At 48.6% G+C, this 27,513-nt stretch overlaps 1 protein-coding gene across 1 annotated transcript; it reads right to left on the reverse strand.

Annotated features, from left to right (window-relative positions):
- Positions 1-1,525: 1,525 nt before the first annotated feature.
- FBXL18 (F-box and leucine rich repeat protein 18) lies at positions 1,526-25,573 on the reverse strand. The gene is made up of 5 exons (XM_027656744.1): positions 25,480-25,573; positions 24,472-24,672; positions 22,082-23,622; positions 19,217-19,435; positions 1,526-7,340 (listed from the first exon to the last, which is right to left on the reverse strand). Exons 1-5 carry the CDS (start codon positions 25,495-25,497, stop codon positions 7,184-7,186), a joined length of 2,136 nt encoding a protein of 711 aa, XP_027512545.1. The 5' UTR covers positions 25,498-25,573; the 3' UTR covers positions 1,526-7,183.
- Between the last annotated feature and the right edge of the window lie 1,940 nt (positions 25,574-27,513).

A 27,513-nucleotide genomic window follows, 5' to 3' on the forward strand; every position in this document is an offset into this window, starting at 1 on the left:
TGCTCTTCTCCATATTCCCTTCTCTCCTACCTCCACCTTGGAGCCAGTGACGCACACGCTGCTCCCAAATTGACCCAGGGAGTGAGAAGTTACACAAAGCACAGACTCAGGAGACCTCTCCTCCTGCCATCCCAGGCTGGAGACCTCCCAGACAAGGTCCCAGAAGGTGGAAGAACCAGGGACTCTTGCCCACCTCGCTGACATCAATACTCCATGTGCCCAAATACTGGCTGTACAGGTGAGGGTAAAACCAGAAACACACCGAGACATCCATCTCTCCCCGTGCCAAGCTGAGCTCTTCTCCCTCAGCCTTTCCACACCTCTGCTCCAGTTCTTCCTGCTTGAAACCAAGTCAGGTCCCTCCTTGCCAACAGATAAGCTGGCAGAGGACACAAGATCAGTACCAAACGGGAAGGGGGATGCTCTGCATGGGCCTTCCTCGGGTTTCCTCCCAAGAGTGTTTCACATCAACCACGGCCCTTTCAGCCACTTCCCACTGGAGTCCTCCCCTGGGATCTCGAATGCCAAAACCCCACGGCAAGGCCCAGTGATAAGATGGAGGCTTAGCAGAGTCCAAAAGCACATTCTTTCCTCAGCCTCCTCCCTCCTTATCTCCTTCCTCCCTCCCCCCAAACCACATTTAGATAAAAGTTATTGGAACAATAAAATCCATAAGTTAAATACAAGCACAGGAGGGATGGAGGGAGGGTCTCTGCTCCATGCCTGAGTGAGCAGATCTGCCAGAACTGAAAAACAACAGAGGAGGGCCCGTGATCCACCCTGGAATAAAACCTTGGATCACTGCAGGCAGAGATCCCAGCACACAGTCCCAACACAAGTCCTGCACAGACTCACTCACCTTTTAAAAACTGATCACATCCCCATTCTGACGCTCTCCTCTACTTCACCTACCTGGGGTGAGTTGACTTAAGCATGTGGGTACCTGAGCTGCACCATTTTCCACAAAGCTGATCCTCCTGCATATTTATTTTGTAGGTTTTCTCAATCCAAAGTAGGTGCTGAAGCCTAGTTTCCGTGTACCACTATCCCTAGAAACAACAACACAAGAAACAGCTCAATAGGATGCACATTTTCTTGAGCATGGGACACCTTCCACTAGGCCAGGTTGCTCCAAGCCCCATCCAACCTGACCTTGAGTGTTCTGTCCCACAGCAGCACGGCTCAGCAGTTGAGTGCTCCAAGATCCATGGAGGAGAAGCATTTCCTAAACACAAAGTAGCTCCTTCTTTAGCAGAGCCCTCAGCCACAAGCACCATGGTGAGTGGAGCAGCATCCCAAAACCTCAGGCCTGGGGGAGTGGGGCTGTAACCCCCTCAGCAGCGCTCACCCCAGTGCTCCTAGCGACATTCCACAGCTCCCAGTCCAGGCTAGGGCTGCACCAAGGCACATCCCTGCCCACACACTCCTCACCTCAAAACGCAGTGCCAAAGTGTGCCTCCTGGGAGGGCGGCTTTGGGCTCTGGATTTAGAGGGAAATAGGAAGCAGGAGGCAAGGAGACAGACCTGGTTCCAAATGTTTCACTCTTTATTCGAAGTTTTACATGCCACCAGCGTACATGAAAGTTGCACATTCAGAATTCGACTCACTACGAGGACAAAGGGCCAGATGCAAACACAAGTGTCGAACGAGCGCACGGATGGAGGAGCCCGAACCCAGGAGCTTGTCGGTGTCCGTGACCAGGCTGTCACCTTGATGGCACTTGGGGTGTCAGAGCTGAACCCACAGTTTTAGGGCCACCTCCCTTTGCCATCTCCGAGGTCGTGAGCTGGGTCTTCTCTCCTAACGCAGCACCCTTCCCTTCCAAAAAAGCATTTTTGGTAACATCTCCACCAGAACTGAGGGTGTTTGGAGACCAACTGCCCATTTAATGCTTTCCTGAATTCCCCTTTTCTATCAATGCCAGCAGTTTTTACAAGGAGAAACAATTTCCACCCGCTGTTTAGAGGGAGAGATGACAGAAATAGGGACTCTTACACTGACATTTTATTTTCAAAGAAAGTTTTGATAGAAAAACATTTTCCCCAGCAGCCTTGGGCAGGGAGTTGCAGCTTCCACTTCAAAGGACAAACTTCAAAAACAAATCCAGTGTCCTAATGGTTTTGTGCTACATTACTTAATTGTCATACAGCTAATTAGCAATGCCTGATTTCACATTCTCTGTACATAGATGAAGTTCACAAAAGAAGGGGCTACTTAAAAGAATAAATAAAACAAGGCACCAGGCAGCCAGACTCCGACAACATTAACATAAAATGTTACACTTTACCATTTAAAAAACTGAAATAAAACCCCCATCATGATTAAACCTATATTGATCTGTCTTCCTTCAGATCTCAGAGCTTTGGATCTCTGCAAGAAGGGGGGAGAACGCAACGCAGCAAGCAGGGGCTTAGCCTGTGCCTCTCTGTATGTATTTCGCCAGCATGCAGCAGAGATCTTTAAAATTCTAATTATTTCCCTATCACCAAGTAAGATCGGGATCAATAGATGGTACAAACTGACCCCTTTCCTCGAGTGTCAGGGGGAAATTAAAAAAAAAGAAAGGGGAGGGCGAACCGAGAGCGTCAGAGGTCAATGCCACAAAACAATAGATATTGATGTCTCCATTCATTTCAAACAGCGGAAAGGTCAATGCCTCCCTTGCTTCATGTTTTATGGCTGAAATCCTGCTGCTAACAGCAACAATGTTAGTAGTCAGACCTCATCCATCCTTTTTTATTATTATGATTATTTCTAACCAGGTTAGCCATTTTGAAAATTTGACGAAAGCTGGGAAGCAGCACTGGGGGCTGGGTAGGAGGAGAAGAGGGGGAGCTGCCCTGGAAATTAATGGAAGGGATGGTTTCCATTAGTTTTCGAGTCTGCCTGTCCCTTTACCTGTGCCCCAGTTTGTCCCTCACTGCCCCCTAAAAAATGAAAAGGGCCTGAGGCAACATCCCTTCACTATTAATCATTATTCCCCATACAAGATCCCAATTGGTTTCTATGGAAATGATTCTCCTGCTGGAGTACCCCGGCTGCCTGTGCATCTCATCACACAGGCAGGAGAGCTGCAGTGGAAGGAGATTCGCCTCTGCAACACCCAGCACAGCTCCTGCACTGCTCTCCCTGTGGACAGGGAGAGGAGCTTTGGCTGGACACTCTGCTGGGACTGGCCAAGAGGGAATTGCATCTCCCTTAAGCAGGTGAAACAACCCTTCTGCACTCCATCAGTGGAAAAGTCTCACGTTTCTGTGGCCCCATCCTAAAAAAGTGCTGCTGGGAGAAAGCACCCAGCACCTCACGTGTACAGTCCCCCACAGGACGCTCACACCTCTGGAGACCAAGGTGAGGGGACAGTCCTGCTCTGCTCCCCAGGATCTCACACACCTCGCAGAGGAGGAGGCAGCCCCAGCCTTGCCCTGTGCTCCCCAGGGAGCAACACCTCGCCTGGAGGGGAGAGCATTTTGCACCCCTGGGGGCTCCCTGCCAGGCAAATGAGTCTCCTCCCTTCCACAGTGAGGAAACTGAGGTCCAGCCTCACGATGTGTGTCTGGCTTCCAGTGCGAGGTCTGTGACTCCATCCTGCCCTATCTCCTCTCATCTCCTCCTGCCAAACCCCCTCCCCGACAGACAAGTGACTGCAGCCCAAGCTCTCCAAAGGGAGGAAAGGCTGTCACCACACAGCTCCTTCCCCAGACGGAGCAGTGGATACACTGTCACTTCCCAAAGAGACCATGAAATCAGCTTTGCAAACAGCTGAGGAGGCAATCCTTTAACCTACACTGCTCCTAAGAAACCCAGGGGAATACTGATGACTTAGCCAACTCTGAATTCCCCACACCAAAACCACTGTCGCTCCAGAGCCTCCCAGCCTGTAGGAACCAAATGCCACTTCACCAAACAAGACTTTGGACATCAGCAGAGCAGCAAACAACAGCGGATTTTAGGCACTAACAGCACCTGTCCCAGAATATCCTTCTCCCACAGAAGCATGGACACCTTGTTGGTGATCAAAGCAAAGACTTCTGCTGCAGTTCCCAAAGCTTGGAGGTCTGCTTTGGAGCACAGCAAGGAACAGGCCAGCAGGGACTAGGATCCTGCAGAGGCACTCCCTGTGAGAAGGGCACCTTCTGGAATTGAATTCATTTATTTTAGACTACGGACAGCAGCATCAGCAGGCTCAGAGATCACCTCATTAGATGCTCACAGACAGCAGGAGGGAGATTTCTGGAGAGATGGGGACAGAGAAAAGGAGGGGGGATTTCATATTAAATAAAAGCCAGGAGCAGAACACCCATCTCTCTGCTCCCCTCTTCTCCTCTACGGCTTCCTGCAGGAGCCTGAGTGCTGAGTGGGCTCCGAGTCCCAAGCATTGCTCCGCTCAGAACATATGGAGCTGTGTTTAATAGCCCAGCTCTGCCAATTGGGGACTATTAGGGTGGGTTCTTTTCCCAGTGTAAATGTTGCAGAATATAAATTGTAATTAACACCGATGCCAAAATAGCACTTAGAGAAAATAAGCACATTATTAACATCTGGTGAATCCTGCCTGGAGTGCAGAAGCAGCGGAAATTCTCACTCACCATAAGAGGATTTCTAGTAGATATCGAGCACTGGCCCGGAATTGGGAGTGAAAGGAATTTTTATCACAATTTGGGATACTACCTTTATCACCTGTGGGTGACCTTTCCTAGCCCTGGTTGTACCTGATTTCTGACCCACTTGCACAAATACAGATGCCTAAACAACATATCCCAGACAACAGAATAACAGCATCATAAAACATGCCTGATTGCTGCCCCTATCCAGCAAGACAGAAGGCAGGTGGATATGGATGTGCCAAGCCAAAGGAACAGCCTGTTACATCAGTTGACTGCAATCCCAAGACCAAAGGGTTAACAGCACTATCAAGCAACAGCTGGTTTCTGAACACCTCTGTCCCCCATCCAGGTTTTCCAGTGGGACAGGAACAGGTGAGTTGGCAGCACTACCAAGCTCTTGCTGATGCCACAGCCTGTTTGTGGAGGGGAAATCCCTGCTGAGGGTGGGAACAGCCTCGCTCCTGTAGCACGTACCAAACTGCTGGGATTCCTTCACAGGACTACACAGGTTCCCTTAGGCATCAGAGAGCTGGTTCCATATCCTGAGCCTTCCCTCTGCCCTGCCCTGCAGCCAGAGGTACAAGGAGGAGAAAGCAGCTTTGCCAGTGCTTCAGACAAGGAGGTGAAAGTAGCTTTGCAAACACTCTCCCTAACCCTCACTAGCTATCCTAGGAAAGAAACCTGGACAAAAACCAGGCAGAGCTGAAGTGGCCTGAACTGGACAGAGCAGCAGTTCATGTTTCTGCCAAAAAATCCATCAGATGCGCTGAAGTGAGGGTAGAAGGAGAGCAGAAAGCTATTGGAAAGGGAGAGAGGGAGTCAAACAGGCAAGTAATATGACAAGAGGTAGAAAGAATGACCTCATCAGGGAGAACGGGAGGAAAAAGAGCAGCAGGATGCCAAGAACAGGGCACCAGCTCCTGACACTCACCTGCACAGAGCCGAACCTGAGGCAGAGCCTCAAACGCTTCTGGAGAGCTCAGAGCTCAGCTGCAGCATTCCCAGAGGAGCACGAGCCAGCCTCGCCATCCTGCTGCCAACTGCAAACCAGAGACTGTGCTGGCTCCCTGTCCTGAGAGGGGAAGGGAGGGAACCCCAGCAAACCACGCAGGGCTGGGTTCCATCGAGGCACAGACCTGTGCCAGCAGGAGCCTGACATTTACCTGCTCCTTACACCGTAACCTCTCCAAGCACAAGGGTTATCACAGCCTGGCTCGAGATTTACATCTGCAGGACAGACTTTCAGGCAGGCTCACACTTGGCTGACAGGAAAATAAGGAGGGAAAGTCCTGCAAAGCTGGGACATGCACTTTACTCTCAAATCTAGCCCATCAGACCAGGGCTCCTATGAACACTGAGGGCAGAACACTGTTTGGGAGATGGCATCTTGTGCAGAAAATGCTGACAAGGAGATGGGGATATCATCTTTGGACAACTCTGGGCCTCCCCAGGAAAGCACTGCTCAACACATTCGGGATTTAGGTGAATTTAGACAGCTCTGGTCAGTAGCTGCTTTGCAGAAGAAAGACCTGGTTTGCTACCAAGGGAAATTATGCCACCCAGAAATGTAGCTCCAGGAATTCATTACTTGGCTTTTGGTACAGCTGTCTGATGCTTTCAAAAGTGCTCAGTAAATAAGGCAATATGAAAGTGATCCAGACCACTACTGATGCCTGAGGAAGTTCTGTGGAGCAGAGAAGCCGACTGAAATCACACTGTGAAAATACTTCATAACATCTCTAAAATTAGCATGAGCTCAAGGCATGGGATATAAGGACAAAACTGGAACACTACATTCCCATCTACACTGCAAGACAGACTGCATATAAATCAGATCTGAGCCTCAACTTATTTACTGTAGGCACCATCTACCCTAAGACAAGGATTTCCAAAAGAGCTGAGAACTTCTTCCACCAGACCACTGGAAACAGCATCAGCAAGAATATACCATGGTTGAGGTGTTAATGACCTTAATTTGTTATTTAAAAATAGAAAGAAGAGTCCTTGTGGTACTTCTCCATCAAAAAAAACCCTTTCAATATCCAGGACTGCACGTGTGTGACTACAAATGCCTATTTGTAACATAGAAAAGATGTGATGCACTTCAATTGAGCAACACATTTTTGTGCCTCTCAGCTGGCCTAGGCTTTCTACTTTGCCAAAAACAGACCGAAGCAAAGAATGATTTCCACCAACATCACAAAGCACACTGCCAACGTACACAGGGGCCCTTGGGAAAGACACCAGGCGACACGGGGGAAAGAGCATCGTTAAGTCAGTCTCTCTTACCTTTAACTTCAGCAAAATAACGAAACAATTCATATCAACCGCAAGGAAATACTCATCAAGATTCCAGAAGCCTTTGAGACAGGATTTTCAGATGCAAGCAAACATCCAACAGATTTTTCCCCACTGCAAAGGACCAGCTTTTTTCTTTATTATTATTTTGCAACTGCACCTGGTTAAAGTGATTGTACAGCATCCAGTGAGGTGGCCAGGAGCCGAAGACGGGCAATCCAGGCCAACAAGAAGCTATTCCATGTGTTCACGCTGACTTGTCCTTTCCCTGCTGTGACAGTCACCACCACAAATTGGGAGGTTCCTCGGCCACTCTGCTCTTAAACAAGGTAATTTCATCCAAGTGCCGCATGGGGACATCTCTGATGACCTCTGTCAAGTCCTCATGAAGCAGAGGGAAAATGACGACATTTAATGCAGGGCGTTCTGCCTGGAAACTAAATCAGACACAGGTTATTAGCCAAGGAAAAATACCAATTCTCCAGTGCAAGAGAAAGGAATGGCATGGATATCGATCATGCAGGGGTGGGGGCACGGAAGGGTTGTTCAGAGGAGGCAGGAGGGGCAGCTGGAACTCCAGGTCTCCCTCTCTTCCCTCTCTGTGTTAGCAGGGAGTGCAGGCTGGGTTTGCACCCCTTCTCAGCGAGTGTGCTGAGCTGGCACAAGCCCAGATTGCACCTAAAACAGGCAGAGAGGAAGAAGATTTTCTAAATTAATAACTAAATCACAAAATACAGGTATTCTCAAAGGACCAGAGATCCCAAGAGCTCTGCCCAAGCCGGGCAAGGTGCTCAGAGATAACAATTTAAACCACCTGCAAACCAGCAGCAAGTAGCAGAGCCATTAGGAAAATCAGGCCAGAGCAGTGCCAGGCATTCCCTGGGGGCTGAGCCTGGGATTATCACTTCAGGCTGGGTTGTTCTGCATGCAGAGTCTACACTCTGCAATTAGAGCACAGGCAAGTTTAGAAAGCTCAGATGTGCAGATAAGCACTTAAGTGTGCTCACACTCTCACACACACACACTGCAGCCTCCTTTTTAATCCAGGCTGCAGAGCAGAGGAAGAGATCTACAAAAGTTAAAGCCATTAAACAATGTAGAAAGAACCATACAAAAAGAAAAAAAAATCAAGTCCCCATCAGCCAGTACCCTACATGACAGCAACCTGTGAGGAAGAGTGGGGGAAGAGAAACAGTATTACTCAGTGTGGTATAGCAAGAGTTCAGTCTTTTAAAGCTGGGGGGTAAAACTGTAGCATAATTTCCCTTAAGAGCTACACCTTAAGATTAAAAAGGCTTGTGACTCTTAGCCCTGTGCCACCAAGATGCTTCCCCTGAACGGTGTGACAAGGACCAGTTCATTATCACTCTCAGGGAAGGCAGAGTCACACTGGCAGTGCCAGTCCCTGGAGGCCGTGCTGAGCCTAAAGAGAAGCTCACTGCTCAACAAACTTCTCTTGGACAGATGAGTGCCTGGAAGATTCCCAGCTCATCACTAGTTCTGAAATGGTCAGATTTCTGTCAGAGAGGGAACGGCTGGAGATTCGGCTGCTGGAAACACACACGAAAACCCCAGGTAGCAACACAACCAAAGCTGAAGAAAGGGACACAAGAGACTGGCATTTCCTGGGAGACAGAAAGGATATTTCCATCCACAAATTATTTGGAGCTGCCAAAAATGTGGCAGAGAAACACCCTTTCCCAGGCTAGTTGCTCAGTCCTGGTGGGTTAAATTCATTTGCCTAAGTAGCTGCAGGAGTAAGGATTTCCAGCACTACCCGGGGCAATTTTATATCTTTCTGCATCACAGACCTGCCCATCATGCCTCATGCCTAAGGGCTGACAGAAGAGGACACAGCTCCTCGAGTGGATCTGGGGGCTCGTGTAGGAGCTGTGCAGCTTCTTACTTCTACAGCACTGCCCTCAAGAAATCAACCAGCAAAATAACTGCTGATCTGGGAGGCAGCTGGTAAAGTCTGCAGTGATTTCATATAAAATACAGCCAAATGTCTCTTTGATAGTCCCTCCTCTGCCTCAGCTCTTCATGTTTCTTATCCAACACCACAGTCCTGCAGAGAAAATCATGTTAATAGACCAAGTTTACTGAAGTTCAGCAAGGAAGAAACTGCCATCTCCCCAAGGGAAACAAACCTCTGCTTCCTCCTTTGTATACAGACTCTCCCAAATTGGATCTGCATGCTGCCTTCTCACCATATACAAAATTGTAGTTTATAAGCAGCCTTTACATGTAGCTATAAAAACAAGAACCCAGACAAGTTTACATGATGAACTGCCACTGAGACAAATGAAAAAACCCCAATGCACTCAGTGTCCCTTCCAGAGAGGCTGGGTCTGTATGATGGGTTTGAACTTCATCTTAAAAAAAAGGAAAAAAAGAAAGCTTTGTAATTTTCTCCCCCCCCTCAACAGGAAACTGTATGTTACTGCAAACCTTGTAAATTCCAAACCCCAGCAAGTTGACGCCGGAGAATTCTTTCCATGTACAATTTGCGTGATTTAAGTAAAAAAAAAAAAATCAAATGCACATGGTTCACTATTATTCTCAGCTAAATGTGCGTGCAAAGCCTCTCCTTTAACTGCCTGTTAAAAAACACCCTGATTTTAACGAGCAGCTGTCATAATGTTAAACTGGGATTAGCAGTTCCCAAAAGCAGCCTCCCTCTGCAATCTATGCTCCTTTAGTCCTTCCCCGGAAGGCAATTCCTTTCTTCATACACCTGTCCAGGTGGGCTAGATTAAGTGAGAGGCACTTAGAGTACTAGTTTGAAAGGCCTCAGGCATGGGGAGGAGATAACAAGAAGGGGAAGAGAGTGAGTTAATGAGTTGCAGAATAGCTCCTGTAATCTTCTCGAGGGTTCTTTCCTCATTCCACACCTGGATGGACTTCAAACTCCATCCACCTCTGCAAACGCATGGCTTGTAAAATTAAAACCCAAAGGACAGAGAAGGATGTTGACCTGGGGAGACAAAAGAGCTGCAGTTTCAGACATGAAGCCCTGTTTGCTTTTTTTTTTTGCTCCGAGGGAAAAAGCCAAGGATATGCTTGCTTGCTCTGCTCTACAAAACCTCCAGACTAACTCATCACGATTAATTAAATGAAAGCAAGTTTTTTAGGCAACTGACTTGCAGCCCCTCCAAAACAGATCCTTTAATCAGAAACAACCACTGGGATAACAAAGAAAACACACCCCCCACACTTATATTTTCCAGCATAGCCTCTGGTCCAGCAGACTCAACACCAAACCAACAACCACCCAGCAGGAGCTTTCACAAGAAGGTCTCTGAAGTGTCCTCATTTGGATGTGGACACAGAGCCAGTCAGGCCTCAGCAGCTGGTTGGAATAATCCACAGAGCCGGGAAACAACGCCAAAGCACACCCTATGTCACAAATTCCTCCTGGCATCAGCAGAGGTACAATGTCTCCCTGCTGTTAGATCTTGAACAGGTTGTATGTGGGTGAAAGGGTTAACGATGGTTTGCTCTTTGTCTCCAAAATTATCCCAGAACAGGTGTGGACTGGACACAGTAAGGTTATTTTCAAGTGAACAGCTTGGTAAATAGCCTAACACTACACTCTCACTTATTTCCAGCCACTGTGGTAGGATTCAATATGTAGGTCAGTGACAAAGTCAAAAAGAAAGAGAAAAAGTCTAAAGCAAGGCTGCACTTTGATCAGATTTCCTCAATTTTAGCAAGACAAAAGAGTCCCTCCCTGGAATGCAGTTATCTCCTGGCAAACACTGACATACCTCTCCAGAGAGTCCAGCAAGTCCCCTGCAGACTCCACCTGCTGAGAGCCAAAGGGCAGCCCAAAGCCATGGGGAATCTCACCAGCCAGCCTGGAGGGATGGATTATACCCCCTGCAACCCACAGACTCTGGAAGATGACAGCTCCCCTGTGTTGGGTGCTGCTCAAACTTACCTTCTTTACTTGTAAGGAAAGGATAAGGCAGTATTTGGGGCTAAGGAATGTATTTCCCCTTGAGATTTCCAGAGAAATCCAAGGAAAGCCCTATGCCAAATTCCAGTGTTTCAGCACATCCCACTTCCCAGAAGCTGGCAAACAAGAGAGAGGGCACACAAGGTGGGATAATTGAGCACTGCCAACAAAAGCAGCACACAGCAGATAAAGTGAGGAAATATAGTGTATCAGGAGTGGATCAAGGCCAGATCTCTGAACTCCACAAACTGAGCTGGGCTTATGGGAAAAGAGGTTCCAGAGATGGAAAGGAAGGAAGGAAACCAGGAGAAGCTTGATTTAGGGAAACACAGCACAGCAGGGACAGAGCAGAGGTGGACTCTGGTTGGCATGACTTTCAAATGCAAACCAGTCTCTGCTGCAGTTGCACACCTTTTCCCCTCTCTGTCCAGACCTCCCCCACAGGCTGGTGAGCTGCTTCTGGAGAGGCACAAGTTTCCCAAGAGAAGAGAATTGGGACCAACTCACTTTTTGCTCTGTACGCAGCTCTTTGATCTACACTCACAAACCCCTGTTAATCCTCTGCCAGGCACAGCCTAAGCCTGTTTTCTCTGGGAGACTTGCTCACATCTCAAAGTTCAAGTGTGGCATCTGTCTTGAAAGCCTCAGCCAGCTTACCTGAGCCAGGCTGGAAACTCCCTTCCTTGAGCATGGCAGGGTGGAATGGAGGAAGTGCCAGGACAAGCTGGAGCAGCTGGCAGCAGCATGACCCAACACACACACACACTTTCCTTGTCTTCTCAGGGAAGGCCAGACAACCACTTAAAATTTGTTCCACTGGCCGTGTCCTGACCTCAGTACCAGGGAGCTGCAAAAGCTCTCCTTGCTTACAGTGATTGCCAGCGAAGCTTCTCCAGAGCATTTTCCAGTCATGCCAAAGAAACTGCAGGTGGGGTTCTCCCAGACCCCTTCCTATGTGAGCAGGGAGGACTCTTGCCCTCCACTCATCCCCCAGAAGCCTCAAGAGGGGTGCAAAGCCTCCCCACACTGACTCTAAAGCAGACCCATTCCTTAGCGCCATTCTCTCTCCAGTCCTGCCAGAGTGCCAGCACTGAGCAGACTTCATTACCAAACCTCAGAAATGGACTTAAAAAGTTCCCAGGGAAAGCTGTTGTGATTCCTCTGGCTGCTCTTAACTCCACACAATGAGATATTTTCTCCATAAGGTGTTTTCCTCTAGAGGTGTCTTCATCCCTTCATGTCCACACAGACAAACCAACATTCTCCCAAAGCCTGTCATTCTCCCTCACTGTAAATCCCATCACTACAGCCTCCAACTCGAGACCAAGGGGTGTAGATGGGACTCTGGAAATCCTTCACACACATCACTGCCAACTCTTCCCCCGTTATCTCCAAGGCAGCATCATCTGCCATTGCATTGAGCCACAGGGAAGGAGCAATAACACATCAGACTCATCCCGAGCCGAGGCAAATTACATCTCTCTGCTGTGGTTTCCCTGTAAGGCATGAATGGCACTCTGCTACTTCTCCTGTGAACTGAGGTTTGTATCAAACACGCCTGCAGATTGAGGTTCTTACATTATTTTGCCAGCTGAACTCTGCATCAGTCAAATGTGACTGGACAATTAGAGGGGGAGGGAATAAGAGCCCAAAGAGCGATGCCAGAGAGCCCAGGACACGTCCTAGGGGAGTGCTCTGCCAGAGCAAGCTGAAAGTTATTTCCTAATCTCTTCCACAAATTAAAAAGCTACTGCAATAACTGCTCAATTAGATTTATTTTACTATGGAAATGCTTTAAAGCTGCAGTTAATGCTTCCGTTCAGCCTTTTACACCCTCATGAAGAGAAAGCACGACAGTACTATTCCAATATTATTTCTCAGCCAAGAGAGAGAAGACAATCCCTGAAAGTTATTTCATGCACAAACCAATCTACCCGCTGAGGAAGGTTTCAGGACTGAATTCCCTTCAAAACACATGAGCTGGCAGTTAGAACGAGCCATTTGGGTCAACCACAGGAATGCATTTAAAGAAGGGGGTTTGTGAGTACCCTCAAAAGACGATAAATTAACATGGCAAACTGGGGACCGTACCACAAGCTGTGCTGGCTCGTAAAGTATTTGAACCCACCCATAAACAACATCCCTGGTAGAAGCAAAGGTGTCTGGGCCACACCTCGAGCAGTCAGCCTTTGCCAAGCCCGCCAAGGAATCCTTGGGCAACGCAAGCTGACAAGGATGCAGTTTGTTACTCAGTCTGTGACAGAATGATTCAGGGGTTTCCAAGAGCAGGAAATGAAACAGACAATGAAAGCTTGAGCAGGATGCTAATGATTCACTCCACCAGCCTGGCGATACATTAAGTCTTCTGCAATCCCACTTCTGCGGGGCCGAGCCCGCGGCACGCTGAGGCTGCCGGGGTGGGATCAGCAGCCACCACTGGCTCTGGGACACAGGACTTCTTCAAGGTCAGAAGGAAGAGAAGGTGGTGAAGGGATGCAAAACCAGCCTGCAAATCTTAAAAGAGCCCTAGGTGCTAATACCAGGTTTTTGCAGCATCAATCCGATGCAGCAGTGCGGGAGCGACGCTGCAGGACTCAGCTGAATTCAAAGATCTTGCACACACCTACTGCTCCTACAGCCCCCTCTGCCCCCTCTAACAGTAAAAGGATTACCCAAAAAGGGATTTTCGGAGGCTGAGCCCACAATGAGAAGCCAGGCAAGAGGAATACTGCAGGGATATCCAGGGCAGGGAGGAATGCTTAGCCCTGAGGTGAGCAAAAATTCATTTGTGATAGTTCAGTCCTGTTGTAAATGCCAGGAGAGGAACTGGCTCACTCAGCACTTTACAAATACTCAGTTTCAGCTCCTTGCTCCCACCTGGAAGCCCTATTTCTGCAACTGAATCCCAGGAGGGTGCTTCTTCCCTTCAGTGAGCATGATAGCTCTCACAGCCACACAGGGCTGCTGGAATCGGCAGTTTCAGAAAAGGTAAGATCCAGCCAAGAGTTTCATGTTAAAAAAGGGCAATAACAAGCAGAGAGAAATTTAGGTAATGCTACAGAAGATTGAATAGGAAGATCCAATTCAGATGGAAACAGCAATTCCTAGAAAGTGGTAGGAATCTTATTGTGAAAGTCACTTCAAACTACGCAGTGCTCATACCTGACAGAGGCAGAAGACAGAGTAACTTAAGTGTTTCACTTTCTCTGGGTCTTGGATCCCCAGAACGGGCAGATTGTCCTAAATGAGTAAAATTCTCCACACTTTCCAACACTGGTTAACCTGAAAGTCACTCCAGCCAAAGAATCACAGAATTGCTTAGGTTGGAAAAGCCCTCCAAGATCATTGAGTCCAACAGTTCCCCCAGCACTGCCAAGCCCATGTCCCCAACTGTCCCATCTACACAGCTTTTAAATCCCTCCAGGGATGGTGACTCCACCATTGCCCTGGGCAGCTGTGCCAGTGCTTGACAACCATTTTGGGGCAGAAATTGTTCCTAATATCCAACTTAAACCTCCCCTGGCACAACTTGAGGCCATTTCCTCTCATCCTGTCGCTTGTTACCTGGGGGGAGAGACTGACCCACACCTGGCTCCACCCTCCTGTCAGGGAGTCACAGAGACCAAAAAGGTCCCCCCTGAGCCTCCTTTTCTCCAGGCTGAGTCCCCCCAGCTCCCTCAGCTGCTCCTCATCAGACCTGTGTTCCAGACCCTTCCCCAGCTCCGTTCCCTTCTCTGGACATGCTCCAGCCCCTCAATGTCCTTCCTATAGTGAGGGGCTCAGAACTGAACACAGCACTCGAGCTGTGGCCTCACCAGTGCCGAGTTGCACCGGTGCCTTTTGCTGGAGACAGGCACCAGCGTGGCTGGGCAGCAGGGGCAGAGAGCTTGGGTGAGGACTGCCATGACCCCACTCCGACCCCACAGCTCCAGGGGGATGCTGCTCCAGCGCCCCGGGCAGCCCCAGCCCTCTGCACTGTCTCCCAGCAGCTCCCAGGAATTCACAACTGCACTTTTGGGACACAGGAGCAGCAGAGCCCAGCTGCCCACCCACCACCCCAAAACACACTCCAGCTGCACCATGGTTTTCCTCTCTCTGCTGTGGCTTAGCTTGGATTCCATTTCCATAAATCACAGCTCACCTCTACACCATGACACTTTCCCTATCTGTATGAAGAATCCCTAATGACACTGTGTTCTTAGAGGTTTTTTGTTTTGCCTTTTTTTTTTTTTGGGTTTTTGTGTTTTGTTTTTGAGTGGTTGTTTGTTTGCTTGTTTTCGGTTTTTTAGTTATTATTTTATCCTAGCTTTCTTGATCCTTTTCTAAGGTGTTTTTCCAAGGACTTTTCATGGGCTTTTATTGTCTGGTGTTGTCAAGTCCTTGAAATCATTACAATAGCAGGAGCTATTTAAACACTTCAGCTAAACCCGACAAAATTCTAAAGGCACACACTGGAAAATAAAAATCTGCCCTTGAGGCCAAGGGGATATTTGCCAAAGCATTTCCCATCCCCTCTTCCAGCCTGTTTTCCAATTGTAAGCTTCACCAGGAAAGCAACTTCTCCTGCACATTTGTGAAGTGCCCACTAACCACACCATGTAGCTGTGCAAGCCTGAAGTCATCCAAATTCCTTGCCCGCAGCATTTTTAGGGCAGAGAAATACTGGCATATAAATACGATTATTTAGCACGCAGCCTCGGCAAGCGGTGGGACCTTCCATGGGTCACAGCTCCATCTACTGACTACTCCACAAAATAACAGTGTGGAAAGCCTCGGGAAAGCTCTCGGTAGCAAGAATCATCCCCCTCGGACCTGCCTTGGGACACAAGGCTCTGTGCAAGCCTTTAGAAAGAATCCCAGCACAGCAGCTCAGCCCCAAAGAGAGAAGCAATTTTACCTTTTCTGCAAAGAAGCCTCTTGGCACAGCAACAGGTCTGGGGTCACTCCTGAACCTACAACCACGGGGCCTCAAACTGTGGTATTTTAGTGCTTCTGGAATTACTGCTGCAGTGCTTTGAACAGGAGACTTATTTAAACAGGGACAACACGTGCTTGGGGCTGAGCACTCCAGCAAAGTTTGGGTCCAAGCATAAAATGGAAAACATTGTGTTTGTTGGATGTGCTGCTATCTGAAGTGTGGCAGCAGCTGAGCACCATGTGACAGGAAAAAAAATGTCATTTTACAGAGAAACGGAGACTAGACCACCATCATGTGAAACCTGAGGAAGATCAGGGAAGTGGATATGGATCACTGAAGCCACATCTCCCACTCTAACCACCAGGCCCTTCTTATGTGCAGAGTATCTCCCTGAATCATAAAGGAGATCACCCCTCCCATTCACGGTGAAGGAAAAAGAATAAAGAAAAACACTGCAATGATTTATCTGCCCAGAGGGAAACAATCTTTACAGTCTTCTCTACAGCTCAGAGGAGACCTTGCCCTTGCAAGCCTCCTGTTTGCTGATGAGGCTCCAGATGAGCCCCTTCTGCCTCTTGTGTGTCATTGCAAAAGAGCCAGAACTGAATCAGAGGCTTTTACTGACTTCAATACACGAACTAGTTTGTCCCAAATATCAGCAAACTTCAAGCAGAAACTGCTCACCAGAAAGCTGGACACCACAGGGCCTGGCTCAGAGCTGTCACAAGACCACGAGACATGAGAATAAGTCTCTTTTCAGGCCAGTGGAACAGAAATACATAACACTAACCTCATTTTATAGTCAAAGGGGAGAGTTTGGGAATCATGCTGTAAGTCATCAGTGTGATGCAGCAGATTTAATTCCCAAGCTCCCATCACCACACCCTGTATATACACCATCTTCCAGTACAATTCCACAGCTGAAACAAGTCTGTTCTTCCCAGATGGGTCCCAGTCTCTTCTGTGACCCAAACCCATCAGGTGCATCCACACCTGAAAAAGGACTACCCTGCACTACACATTGCATTTTCAAGCCCTCCCAGCTCTACTTCCTGCAGCAAACTCCTGGTGTGTGCTCAGCCCTAGGCCTTTCCCATTCCCACTCACATTTCTTCTTTTTTTAGAGGCACTGGGAGAATGGGAGTCACTTTAGCCCCATGTCCCTGTTCAAAACCATCTCTCAGCCTAAACACCACCATCTCCACAGCCCTAAAGCAGGAACTCTGATCCTCACTGGGACCTGAAGAATAGGGAACAAACAAAGGCTCATTCTGGTCCCTCCTTTCCACCCCTCTCCGTGCTTCCCATGCAGCACCTGCACACATTCCAAACAAATGGGGGAAAAAAAATCAAGATAATTCACTTTATTTTATTCTGCCACAAGGATATATAACTTCCAACTTGCTGCCCAATGGGGTCTTCCAATGTAAAACTTGGATTAAAGAGACAACAGCAGCACACTTTTAGGGGAAGCCATGCTGTGTGAATTAGAGCCTCACCCACAGGTTGAAGCTCACACACATAGATTTTACTGCACATGTCTCTGCCCTTGGAGCAGCAGACAAAATGCAGCCAAGAGAAAGTCAATTCCTGACTCCATCTGAAGGCACATTTGTGCAAGGATAAGAATGGGATCACTGGAGAAGTCACGTGGTTAAAGACTCGCTGATGGCTCGTGGAAGACTCCAGGCTTTGCTTACACATCATTTTCTGTATTTTGTTCCTTCCATTTTATTACTAGAGACAGTTGCATGAGAACGGGATCTTTGTTGCTTAGGAGAGCATCTGCTCCCCCTACTTATCCTCCTCCTGAAGTCATAATCTTACGTGACATCAAAATCGTTTCCAGAGCCACCAATTACAATGTCACAGAGGATTATGACTTCAGGTGTAGAATTTGCAGAGGGAGCAGATGCTCTCTTCAGCAGAAAAAGAAAAAAATATTATAAAACCCAACCTTCAAAAAATCCTGTTTTGATACAAGTGTCGCTATTAATAAAATACAAAAGAAAAAAATAAGTTTGACAGCCAGAACTGTCGCTAAATACAAAAATAGTTCTTTAACATTTCCATGAGGCATCAGCTGCTCTTTGGAAAGTTCCCAGGGTTTAGATTATAAAGAGGTACAGAATGCAGCGAGATTCTGTCCATGACAGAGAAAACAAGGGAGAAAATACTGCAGAATGGTGTATTTCTGCCCAGTAAGTGGACATCTAAATTTTGGCCAGTGCTGCAACGGCACCTCAGAGGCGAGGGAAAATAAAAACCAGGAACTGTGGATTTGTGGTTCTTTCTAAGGATCCCCAAAGCACAACTGATATCAAACCAGAAATGTTTTTACAGATAAGAAGCCCCGTGAAAAACAAACTCAAAGAATCCTTGTCGCATCACAAGGAATTTACTCAGAGTCTTCCAACAATCCCTATCCCAGAAGGACACAGAGGCTTTCAGAGGCAGTAACAATCTCGGGAGCAGTTTGGTAGGGAGCTAATATAGTCACAGGCTCTTCTGGATTTGTTCCACGGAAACAAGCCAAGTGTAATAAGTCAGTTTGAAGCTGGAGGAAGGCTGGGGGGGGAGGAGCACCCTTTAGGATGCACTAATAACGCCGTGTGATTTGAAATTTTTATTAGAGCTTAACAGGGCCCAGCAACAGTAGGTGACAAAGAAAACAGACTGAAGGCGGGGAAAAAAGCCTTATAGAAAAAAAAAATAATAAAGGAAAGTCTGTTGCATGGGAAATATTTTGTAAGGTGACTGCCACTATTAGAAGATTTCCAAATGCCAAGCGTAATTAAAAGCTCTCTTTTCAAATGCAGTTCACGGCTCACACACAAACGTTTCCCACCACGTGAGGCTCAGAACACTGCAAGGGGCCAAGCAAAATGCATTTAAGAACTGCCAAACGTGCAAAGGCAGTTTGTACCAATTCTCCCCCCTCACGCATCCCCCAGAAGAAAAAACCCTTCACAACAACCCTTTAAAGGCTTTGAATTGCGCTGCCAGGGGATTATCAGCAAGTGACATTTACAAGTGATTAGAGGACAGAGAATTATCTTAGTCACTTGTGGGAAAGGAGGAAAGCTTCAAGGTCAAATCTCTCAGTACTTAAAATGTCGGCAGATGTTTTGTTTACACAAAAAAGTGTCATTTGATTTATGATGGAGCTTTACATCCAGAGCTTCAACTCAGCCTACGGAACTGCAGAGAACATGGGTGGGAATGGAATCAAAAATTCATATGATACCTTCAGATACTTCACTGATTCACTCTTATTAAAGTAAGAGGCCGGTTTACGTGCCAAGCAGTTACACAGTACCTATTAGCTTCTTGGAACAAGCGCTCCAAGCCATATAAACCTTGGCAAGCAAGGAAACGGGAGATAAATCTCCAACAGCTCCAAAAATCCCACATCGGCCCCCTTCCGCACTCACCTCCGCACAATGGATTGCTGGAGATTTTTGCAAACGGTAAGAGATTCTCCCATAAACATGTGGCACATGATGACCTCAAGGCAGTTGGCCATGAATGACATCACTGCGTCAGACTGCAGAGTCCCGCTCCGGGAGACGATGCAAAGCCGCTGGAGAGAGGAGCAGTGACTCAGTGCCTGGAAGAACTGGGCGCCCGCACAGAAGTACGGCTGTTCCAGCCTGCGGGAATAAACAAAAACAAGTCAATGGGCAATTCACACTTGGGACAGCTCTCAGACGAGAGGGAAAGCAGCGCATTCATGGGGGGGTGGCAAATGGATCGAGCAGTGTCGCCACTGCTGACAGACAAGGACACAAATGGGCACAAAGGCCCTAAACTGCAGAATTCCGGCGCCCGCAGGGAGCAACCCTGGAATAACCGTGGTTTTGCAAGTTTTCCACAAAGTATGTTGGGTAAGACAAGCCTTGGTGCTGAGCACCAGATCCATTCTGGTCCTACAAGCACAGCCTGGCTTTTGCTACCTGACATCCACTGAGCAGGTGATGTGGATTCTGCTCCAGTGCACAAGCACTGATCAAAACTGCCTAGAGAGAAGCAGGCATGAAAAACACACAGTGCACACAGGGGGATGCAGAACTTAAGCCTCTGGGACCAAGAGAGTGACCACAACCATCCTTGGCAAAGGATCAGAGGTACTCCTTGCCCATGGGAAGAACAACCACCATCAACCCAACCTTCATCCTAAACACTTGGCCCAGAGAAGAGAGACAGGATCCTCTGTCATGGTAATCCAGCAGGAAAGCAAAATGACACAGTGAAGCCATACCTGGCCAATGTGGGACCTGTGTTTTAACCAGCAGCATATCTGGGTGACTCCCTCACAGAAACCAGCCTGCAGGAAGCAGAACCTGCTCAGGGCTGGTGTTACCAGGAGAGTTCATCTGCTTAGAGCAGATTTACTACAGGGCTTCAGAGCACTTGGGAATCTCAGTCATTGGGTCAGGAAGGCCAAGAGCTCCAAGAAGGTTAATCCATTAGGTGATAACAAGCTGTCGGTCCCAACCTGATCTGGATAATCTCTGCACAGGCTTTTGTAGTACCCAGGGGTATCTCAGCAACTTAATCCTGTTAATTGATAAATTCTGTTTTAGTCTCAGCCTGCAACTGCTGTCGGGTGGCATTGCCTGAAGAGATCCTAAGAGCATATCAGTGCTTCGGGTAATAAATTAAAATTAATATTAAAGAGATGGGCATCGTCTTCCATTTTTCAACAGCATTATTGGGTCACTTAAAATTTAGGACAAAAAGCTCAGAAAATTTAGGACAAAAAGCTCAGCATCCTGACAGCAGGTTTGCAGGTGAATCCCTCAGACACGCCAGCCACGCTTGCAATGCCGCCCTTCACTCGCTAGATGGCAATGTTGCTTTGGAAGATCGCCTTAGACTGGAATACTGGGAAGGGAAAAAAAGGGTGGGAACAGCAGGGAATCAGTCAAATGAAAAGGAAACTACATTATCAGGAGGAAGTGCTAAACACTAAAACCATCTTAAGCCCACATAAAACATGAGATCTTAGTCAGGAAAGAGGAATGATAGCTTCCATGGAAGCATGGTACAAGGAGACATCCTTGTTCCAGCCTTTATTCCAGGCTCTATGCTGCCTCCCACCTGTATTTATTGCTCCTGGCCTCCATTTCAAAGCCTCTGGAAACTACAGAGCCCAGGCTGAGCAAAGGAACACTGCACACCCAAACCTCCTTCCCCAGCCCTCAGTCCTCCCCTGGCTCTTTGCTCTCCTGAAGGTTAAAGACACTTTCACGTAACCCAAGACATCGAGCAAATGAATTTCCAACAGCTGCCATCTCCTGGGTGAGAGATCTCCATGTTCCTTGCCTGTTATAAATGGGAAGTGGTGGAACATGAAAACCCTCCTGAGGTGTTTTAGCCACCCTGGATCCCTTCACTGTTGCAGTGGATCAGGAACAGGCCCACAAACAGTCCCAGGTGATGAGCAACCATTTCAGTCACAGCAACTGAACTGTGCCCACAGAGTGACCTCGCTGCCACAACTATTCAGCATTTTGGACCCTTTTGTGAACAGTCCCATTGTGACAATGGGACTAACAGGTTCTGCATTTTCACTAAAATAACCTGATTTAAGGGGGGAAGGGAAGGAAAAAAAGCATCTTTCTAAAGTAATAACATTTGTGTTCATCCAGGAGCGGTGCAAGGAAACTATCAGTTTGTGCCCTTTGCTTTCACGAGCACATTTTGGCTACCATGAAGCTCCTTTGTGCACCCCTTAGGATCAGATTCTTTAAATCCTACCAGGAGAGGAACACCAACAGGACAAACTGTAAATTTGGAATGTTTTCGGTAAATTATCAAGAAAAGAAATAAAAAAACAAAGAGGTGAGATTTTAATACAAACCAAAGGCAGAAAAATATCTCATTGGGAAACCTGAGGAGAACTCTACATTATCTGGACAGTATAGGAACCTCTTCTTTCCTGGAAATTTAAGAGATGTACATATACACAAAGCCAAAAAGTCAGCAAAGGCTCGTAGTATTTAACCAGCCCTGACAGGCTGCTAGCTCCAAAATATGCAGCATCCACTCTTTCTTATCTAAGAGGAAGGCAGTCACAGCACTTTTTGCTCTTAAAACACTGGTTAAAGGGCACATCCTGAGCCTTCAAGGAACACATGTGATGCCTTCCCATTCTCCACAAGTCAGGAAGGAAAATACCCAGTTTTCAAGCCATTGCAGCTCCTACAGTTTTAACAGTAACCACAACAAACCAAACACTACACTTCTGGAGATCCACAAACAAAAATGGGAGATGTTCAAGGGCAGCCCCTCACCTGAGATCTCTCAAACACTTGCAGTGTTTCAGCATGTCCATGAGAGCAGACATATAGACCACCTTCCCCATCATGCCCAGGTTGGCCAAGGAAAGAGTCCGCAGGTGCTGGCACTGCAGCCCGATGTTAACGAGCCCAGAGCCAGTGAGAATATTTGGCAGCTGTGCTAAGGTGAGGCTCTGCAGGTAAGTCAATTGGCTAATGGCAGCCACCTCTGAATCCCCCACGCTTTGTGCCCTGACACAAGGAGGCAACGAGTTCCGAATTGCTGGCTCGTTGCGGGGCATGGCAGAGGAGAAACTGGACCCAATTATTTCCAAGGTTTCCAAAAACCGCAGGCTTCCCATCAGAGCCCAGAACACTGAGGACTCTATCTTCTGATTTGCCTGGTCCGCTAAGTTCCTTGGATATGCCTGTATCCCAATCCGAACTTTCCTTCCAAACGTTTGGGGCACCAAACTAGGAGCCGTGGGAGGCTTCTCCACGGTTGCAGCAACATCTGTGATGGAGCAAACCGGCAGTGCTAACGAGAGCAGGTGCTTTAGCCTGGACAGCAGCTGGCACAGGTGGTTCCCAATGCTTTCGGAGCTGTGATGGTGGGCTGCAGACAGGTTGAGGTGCCTCAGGTTGCAGCAAGACACTACCAGGCTTTCCAAAATGCTGCTGTCAATGTCATCTTCCGCTTTCCGAAACAAGGACTCCGGAGCCAGACAGTGAACACAGCCACTGAGATTCAAACTGGTCAGGCTTTTAAGATCCTTCCCTCCATTAATCACCCTCTGGATCAGGTGCCCACCAGATAAGGTGCATCGGCTAAAGCTGAAGTAGAAAGGGTTGTTGAACTTCAAGTGTTGCAGGAGCCCGGAGCCGTTAATCCAGGCTTTGGGCAATTGTAAAGCATCCAGACGTACATTTCGAGCCATTGAGTCCAGGAGGTTTTTGGTGGCTCCCGTCTCCGCGAAGCTGCCGGGGGCAGAGATCAGGAAGGCGTGGAGGTTCTCAGGCGTCCGATCACTCAGCACTGCCAAGTACAGCCTCACCACCTCCTGATTGACGTAGCCAGGAGCCAGCCTGGCGTAGAAGATGCGGAGGTTCTGGTAGTGGGGCACGTTGCTCTCGCCCACCATCAGCTGCCCAGAGAGCATGAACCCCTCTCGCGAGCGGTCGAGGATCTCAAAATAAAGCAGCAGTTTCTCAAGGCTCGTGCAGCACGGGACGACGCCGTACGACGGCGTGTAGAGGGTTTGCTTCAGCTCCGAGACACGGCTGAGGGTGGCTTTGCACTCACTGCTCAGCTGGCTGGCATCAAAGCCCGGGTTGACATCGATGGCCAGGGAGCGCAGGTGCTGGAGCGTGGAGAGCATCTTGGAGAGCCGGAGAGAGGTGACGTGGCACCCGGACAAGTTGAGCTTCACCAGGTTCTTGCAGCGTGTTACGTGATCGATGGTGGAGCTGGGCAGCCAGTAGCACCCGGCCATGTTCAGCTGGTAAATCTCCTTCCCGATATCCCTCATCAGCTGCTTCACTTTGTCTTTGTTCACCTGCACCCAAACAAAACCACAGTCAATGAGATATAAGGCACTGACTCAGTTTCCCAGCTGGAGATGGGAATAAGAGTGTTTGGCACTTAGATTATGTGGCTCATCCAAAGGTTTGGGCATGGCAGCCCAGCCAAAGAATTATTACACTGCTGGCACCTCAGTCTGCCATGCTTTGGACTCCTAAGATTACATATCCTTTAGCTTCTTAGCCTGCACAGTTCTACATTACAGCTGTTCAGCAGCTGAGAGTGGAATGGGAACCACCTCCATTTTCTACCAGCAAATCTATTTCAGCAGAACTATCTATGGAAACTCAAACTGAAGCAAGAATGTTTCCATTCTTCTTCATCCAGTTTCCTCTTCTGGAAATGAGTAAGAGAGGCTTTCCCTTGCCCACACTTGGTGATACAGTTCCCATAAAACCATTATCACTGTTTAGTCCCAAGCTTTATTTCTGTCATAGCACATACACAAATTCTGGTTTCACTGACTGCATGCCTGAGAGCAACACACACAAGATTTTTTGCACAGCAACAGGGAAAACATATTTTGAGAAAATGGTAACTCAAATGGCTACAAAATGGCAGGTCACGTTTACTTTTGTTTTAGCTTCCAGAAACACAGAGAAGTTTACACTGACAGTATTTTATAAAACTAAGGGAGCACAGAGCTGTTCTAACAAAGCATTCTGGAAAACAAATGCTTTTATAAAACAGTTTATTGTGTGCTTGATTTCAGAGTTCAAGAACAGTCCATTCATGCAGACACATTAGAAAGTTCTACTTGGTGTTTTTTCAGAAGTCAGATTTGTCTTCACAGCTAACAGAAGAAGTAAGCTACTCTCCCCACCTTATAGTCCTTCTGAAGGAGAACTGTATGTGTCAGACTCTTGTCAAGGCAAAGCGTTGCGAGTTTCCTGCAGGTTCTCCTGACATTCAGAACAAGGTCTGTGCAAGGGACGTAGCTGAGGATGTGCAGAAGGATCTCATCTGAGAACTCCATCAAGTTGACACCATTGCTTTCCTCCTCACTCTCCTCGCTTACAACTCCCTGGGGGGGGGGGAGAAGAACAAAAAGAAAAAAGAGCAAAGCTACTGGCTCAGAAACTTCAGCAACACTTTTGAGTAAACAGATACCCCGAGTCTGATAAGGATTTTTAAAGTGAGACAAAACAGAAACACCTGGATCTTTAAGTACTTCCATCTGCATGAAGAAACCAAAAAGCTTTCCCTAAGAAGACAACACGGAGACAGTGCAAAACTTCACACGAGCCACAGTACTTTCACCCACTTTTCGCTGCTGGGGCTTTGGAATGGGGAGAAAAAAACATTTTCATTCATTCCACTTAGTCTGCAGCTGGAAAAGTGACTGTCCCTGATTCTTTTCTAAATATATCGCAGCCGTCTCTTTCTATATCTTTCCTCCAAGCGCCATCCGTTTCAATAACCTTAAGAGTTATATAACCACATCTATGTATATGCGTGTTTATGGTTATATATATATATTTACACATACACACACCAACACTGCACTCCAGCACCGGACCACCCACAGCTCTCCTGCCACATGCCCACACCTTAACCACGAAACCACAGCCCAAATAGTCATTAACGCCATGGCACCTCCTGAGGGGAAGGGGGGCTGCTCTCACCTGACAGCCCCTGTGACCCCCCCAGAAAACACCCCAGGGAGGGCCATTTCGGCGGCCTGGCCCCATCGCCGAGCGCCCTCCCCGTCCCCAAGCCCGGATCCCGCCTGAGGGGCTCCCGGCTCCCTCAGCCCCGGTCACCGGCGCCCCGAGGGGCCGGTGAGAAAGGGAAGCGGGAGGCGAACGGAGCCCCCCAAGCCCCGACTCACCTCTCCAGAGCGGAACATGGCGGCGGCCGCGCGGCCCCGCCGCAGCCGCCACCGCCTCCCCGCGCCCCGCTCGGAGCGGCCGCGTTCCGGGCTCGCTCCCCGCCGGCCCGGCCGCCTCACGGCTCTTCCGGCGCGGCCATGACCCGTTCCGCGGCAGTGCCCGCCCCGCCGCCATCTTGAGCGCGGCGCGGCCGCTGCCCGTCGCCATCTTGAGGGCGGCGCCGCCATGATGTGGGAGTGGCGGGTCCGTGGAGTCACAGGATCACAGGATCAGGTTGGAAAAAACCTCTGGGATCACCGAGTCCAACCTTTGGCCAAGCACCAACGTGTCAACTAGACCGTGGCACTCAGTGCCATGTCCGGTCTTTCCTTAAACACCTCCAGGGATGGTGACTTCACCGCCTCCCTGGGCAGCCCATTCCAATGTCTAATCACCTTTTCTGTGAAGAAATTCTTCCTATGTCCAACCTAAACCACCTCTGGCCCAGCTTAAGACTGTGTCCTCTCGTTCTGTCACTCATTGCCTGAGGGAAGAGCCCGATTCCCACCTGGCTCCACTCACCTGTCAGGGAGTTGGAGAGAGTGAGAAGGTCCCTCCTGAGCGTCCTTTTCTCCAGGCTGAGCCCCCCCAGCTCCCTCCCGCTCCTGGTGCTCCAGACCCTTTCCCAGCTCCGTTGCCCTTCTCTGAATGTGCTCCAGCCCCTCAATGTCTTTCCTGAATTAAGGGGCCCAGAACTGGGCACAGCACTCAAGATGTGGCCTCATCAGTGCCAAGTACAGGCAGACAATCACTGCCCTAGTCTTGATGGTAGAATCACAGAATGGTTTTGGTTGGAAGGGACCTTAAACTCATCTTGTTCCACCCCCCTGCCCTGGGCAGGGACACCTTCCACTAGACCAGGTTACTCAGAGCCCCATCCAGCCTGGTGTAGAGCTGTCCCCTCACATCTCAGCGGGCTCTGAGGACACCATCATTTTGAGGACAAAACCAGAGTTGCTCAGGGGGCAGCTCCCTCGCCTCAGCCCCACGGCCACTAGCGCTGTGGTATCTGGGGTGCTCGTCCTCCTCTGCCCTCGGCCGCTGACTCACATCAGCCCATGAAGCCCTGAGTTGGCTCCAAAGATGTAAATCCACCCTGCGAGGAGCCCGAGGGTGCAGGAGTGACTCAGAGGGCAGAGGGAGCCTTGCTGGTTTGGCAGGACACCTGTGCTGGGATGTCCTGCAGCCACCAGGGTGCTCACTCCATTTGCACCCTGGTTTTCCATGGAGGCAACAGCGTTTTCGGGAGAACGATCGTCTCCTGGTTCACAAAGTGGGTGAGGAAGATAGAACACCCATGAGTACTGAATGGGTTGACATGAACAAAGTGGGTGCAGCTACCCCTTCCTCCCAGTAAAAACCCTAAATATATACCTATCACTTTCAGTTTCACTGTCTGTGTGTGCAGCCATCATCAATCTGGGCTCAAACCAGGTTAAATGTTCTAACTTCGGCTGTGGTTGTGAAATAATAGAACCACAGAATGATTTGGGTTGGAAGGGACTTAAAGCTTATCCAGTTCTAACCCCCTGCCGTGGGCAGGGACACCTTCCACTAGCCCAGGTTGCTCCAAGCCCCGTCCATCCTGACCTTGTTCACTTCCAGGGATGGGGCAGCCACAGCTTCTCTGGGTAACCTGTACAAGGGCCTCACCACCCTCATAGGGAAGACTTTCTTCCTAATATCACTATCCTACACTTCACTGATACATGGAGGGCCATGTTGAATCACCTAGGGCTTATGTGAGCACATCCATCACACACAGCCATGTCCAAGGAGAGCAGCTGGCTTAGCATGGTTATATTAGCTCCTCATCCCAAATCTCAAGTACAGACAGGACCAGAGCTCTGGAATTTCCAGTTACGTGTATGCTTCAGGAATTTTGTCCATAGAAAATGTGTTTTAAAGATGAAGATGAATAAGTTGCTATTTTCTTCCTGCTTGATTATTGCCATTTAAGGCCATGAATTACATTAGGGGTTAATTGGGGGTTT

The sequence above is a fragment of the Corapipo altera genome, unplaced genomic scaffold (genome assembly GCF_003945725.1).
Source record: "Corapipo altera isolate COAL_440 unplaced genomic scaffold, ASM394572v1 104, whole genome shotgun sequence".
Taxonomy (NCBI): Eukaryota; Metazoa; Chordata; class Aves; order Passeriformes; family Pipridae; genus Corapipo; species Corapipo altera.

Coding starts and splice junctions, on each gene's coding strand:
- FBXL18 (XM_027656744.1), bottom strand. Junction 23,623..24,471: donor TCCTTCAGAAGGACTATAAG/GTGGGGAGAGTA, acceptor GTTTGGGTGCAG/GTGAACAAAGACAAAGTGAA. Junction 19,436..22,081: donor AAGTGTTTGAGAGATCTCAG/GTGAGGGGCTGC, acceptor TTATTCCCGCAG/GCTGGAACAGCCGTACTTCT.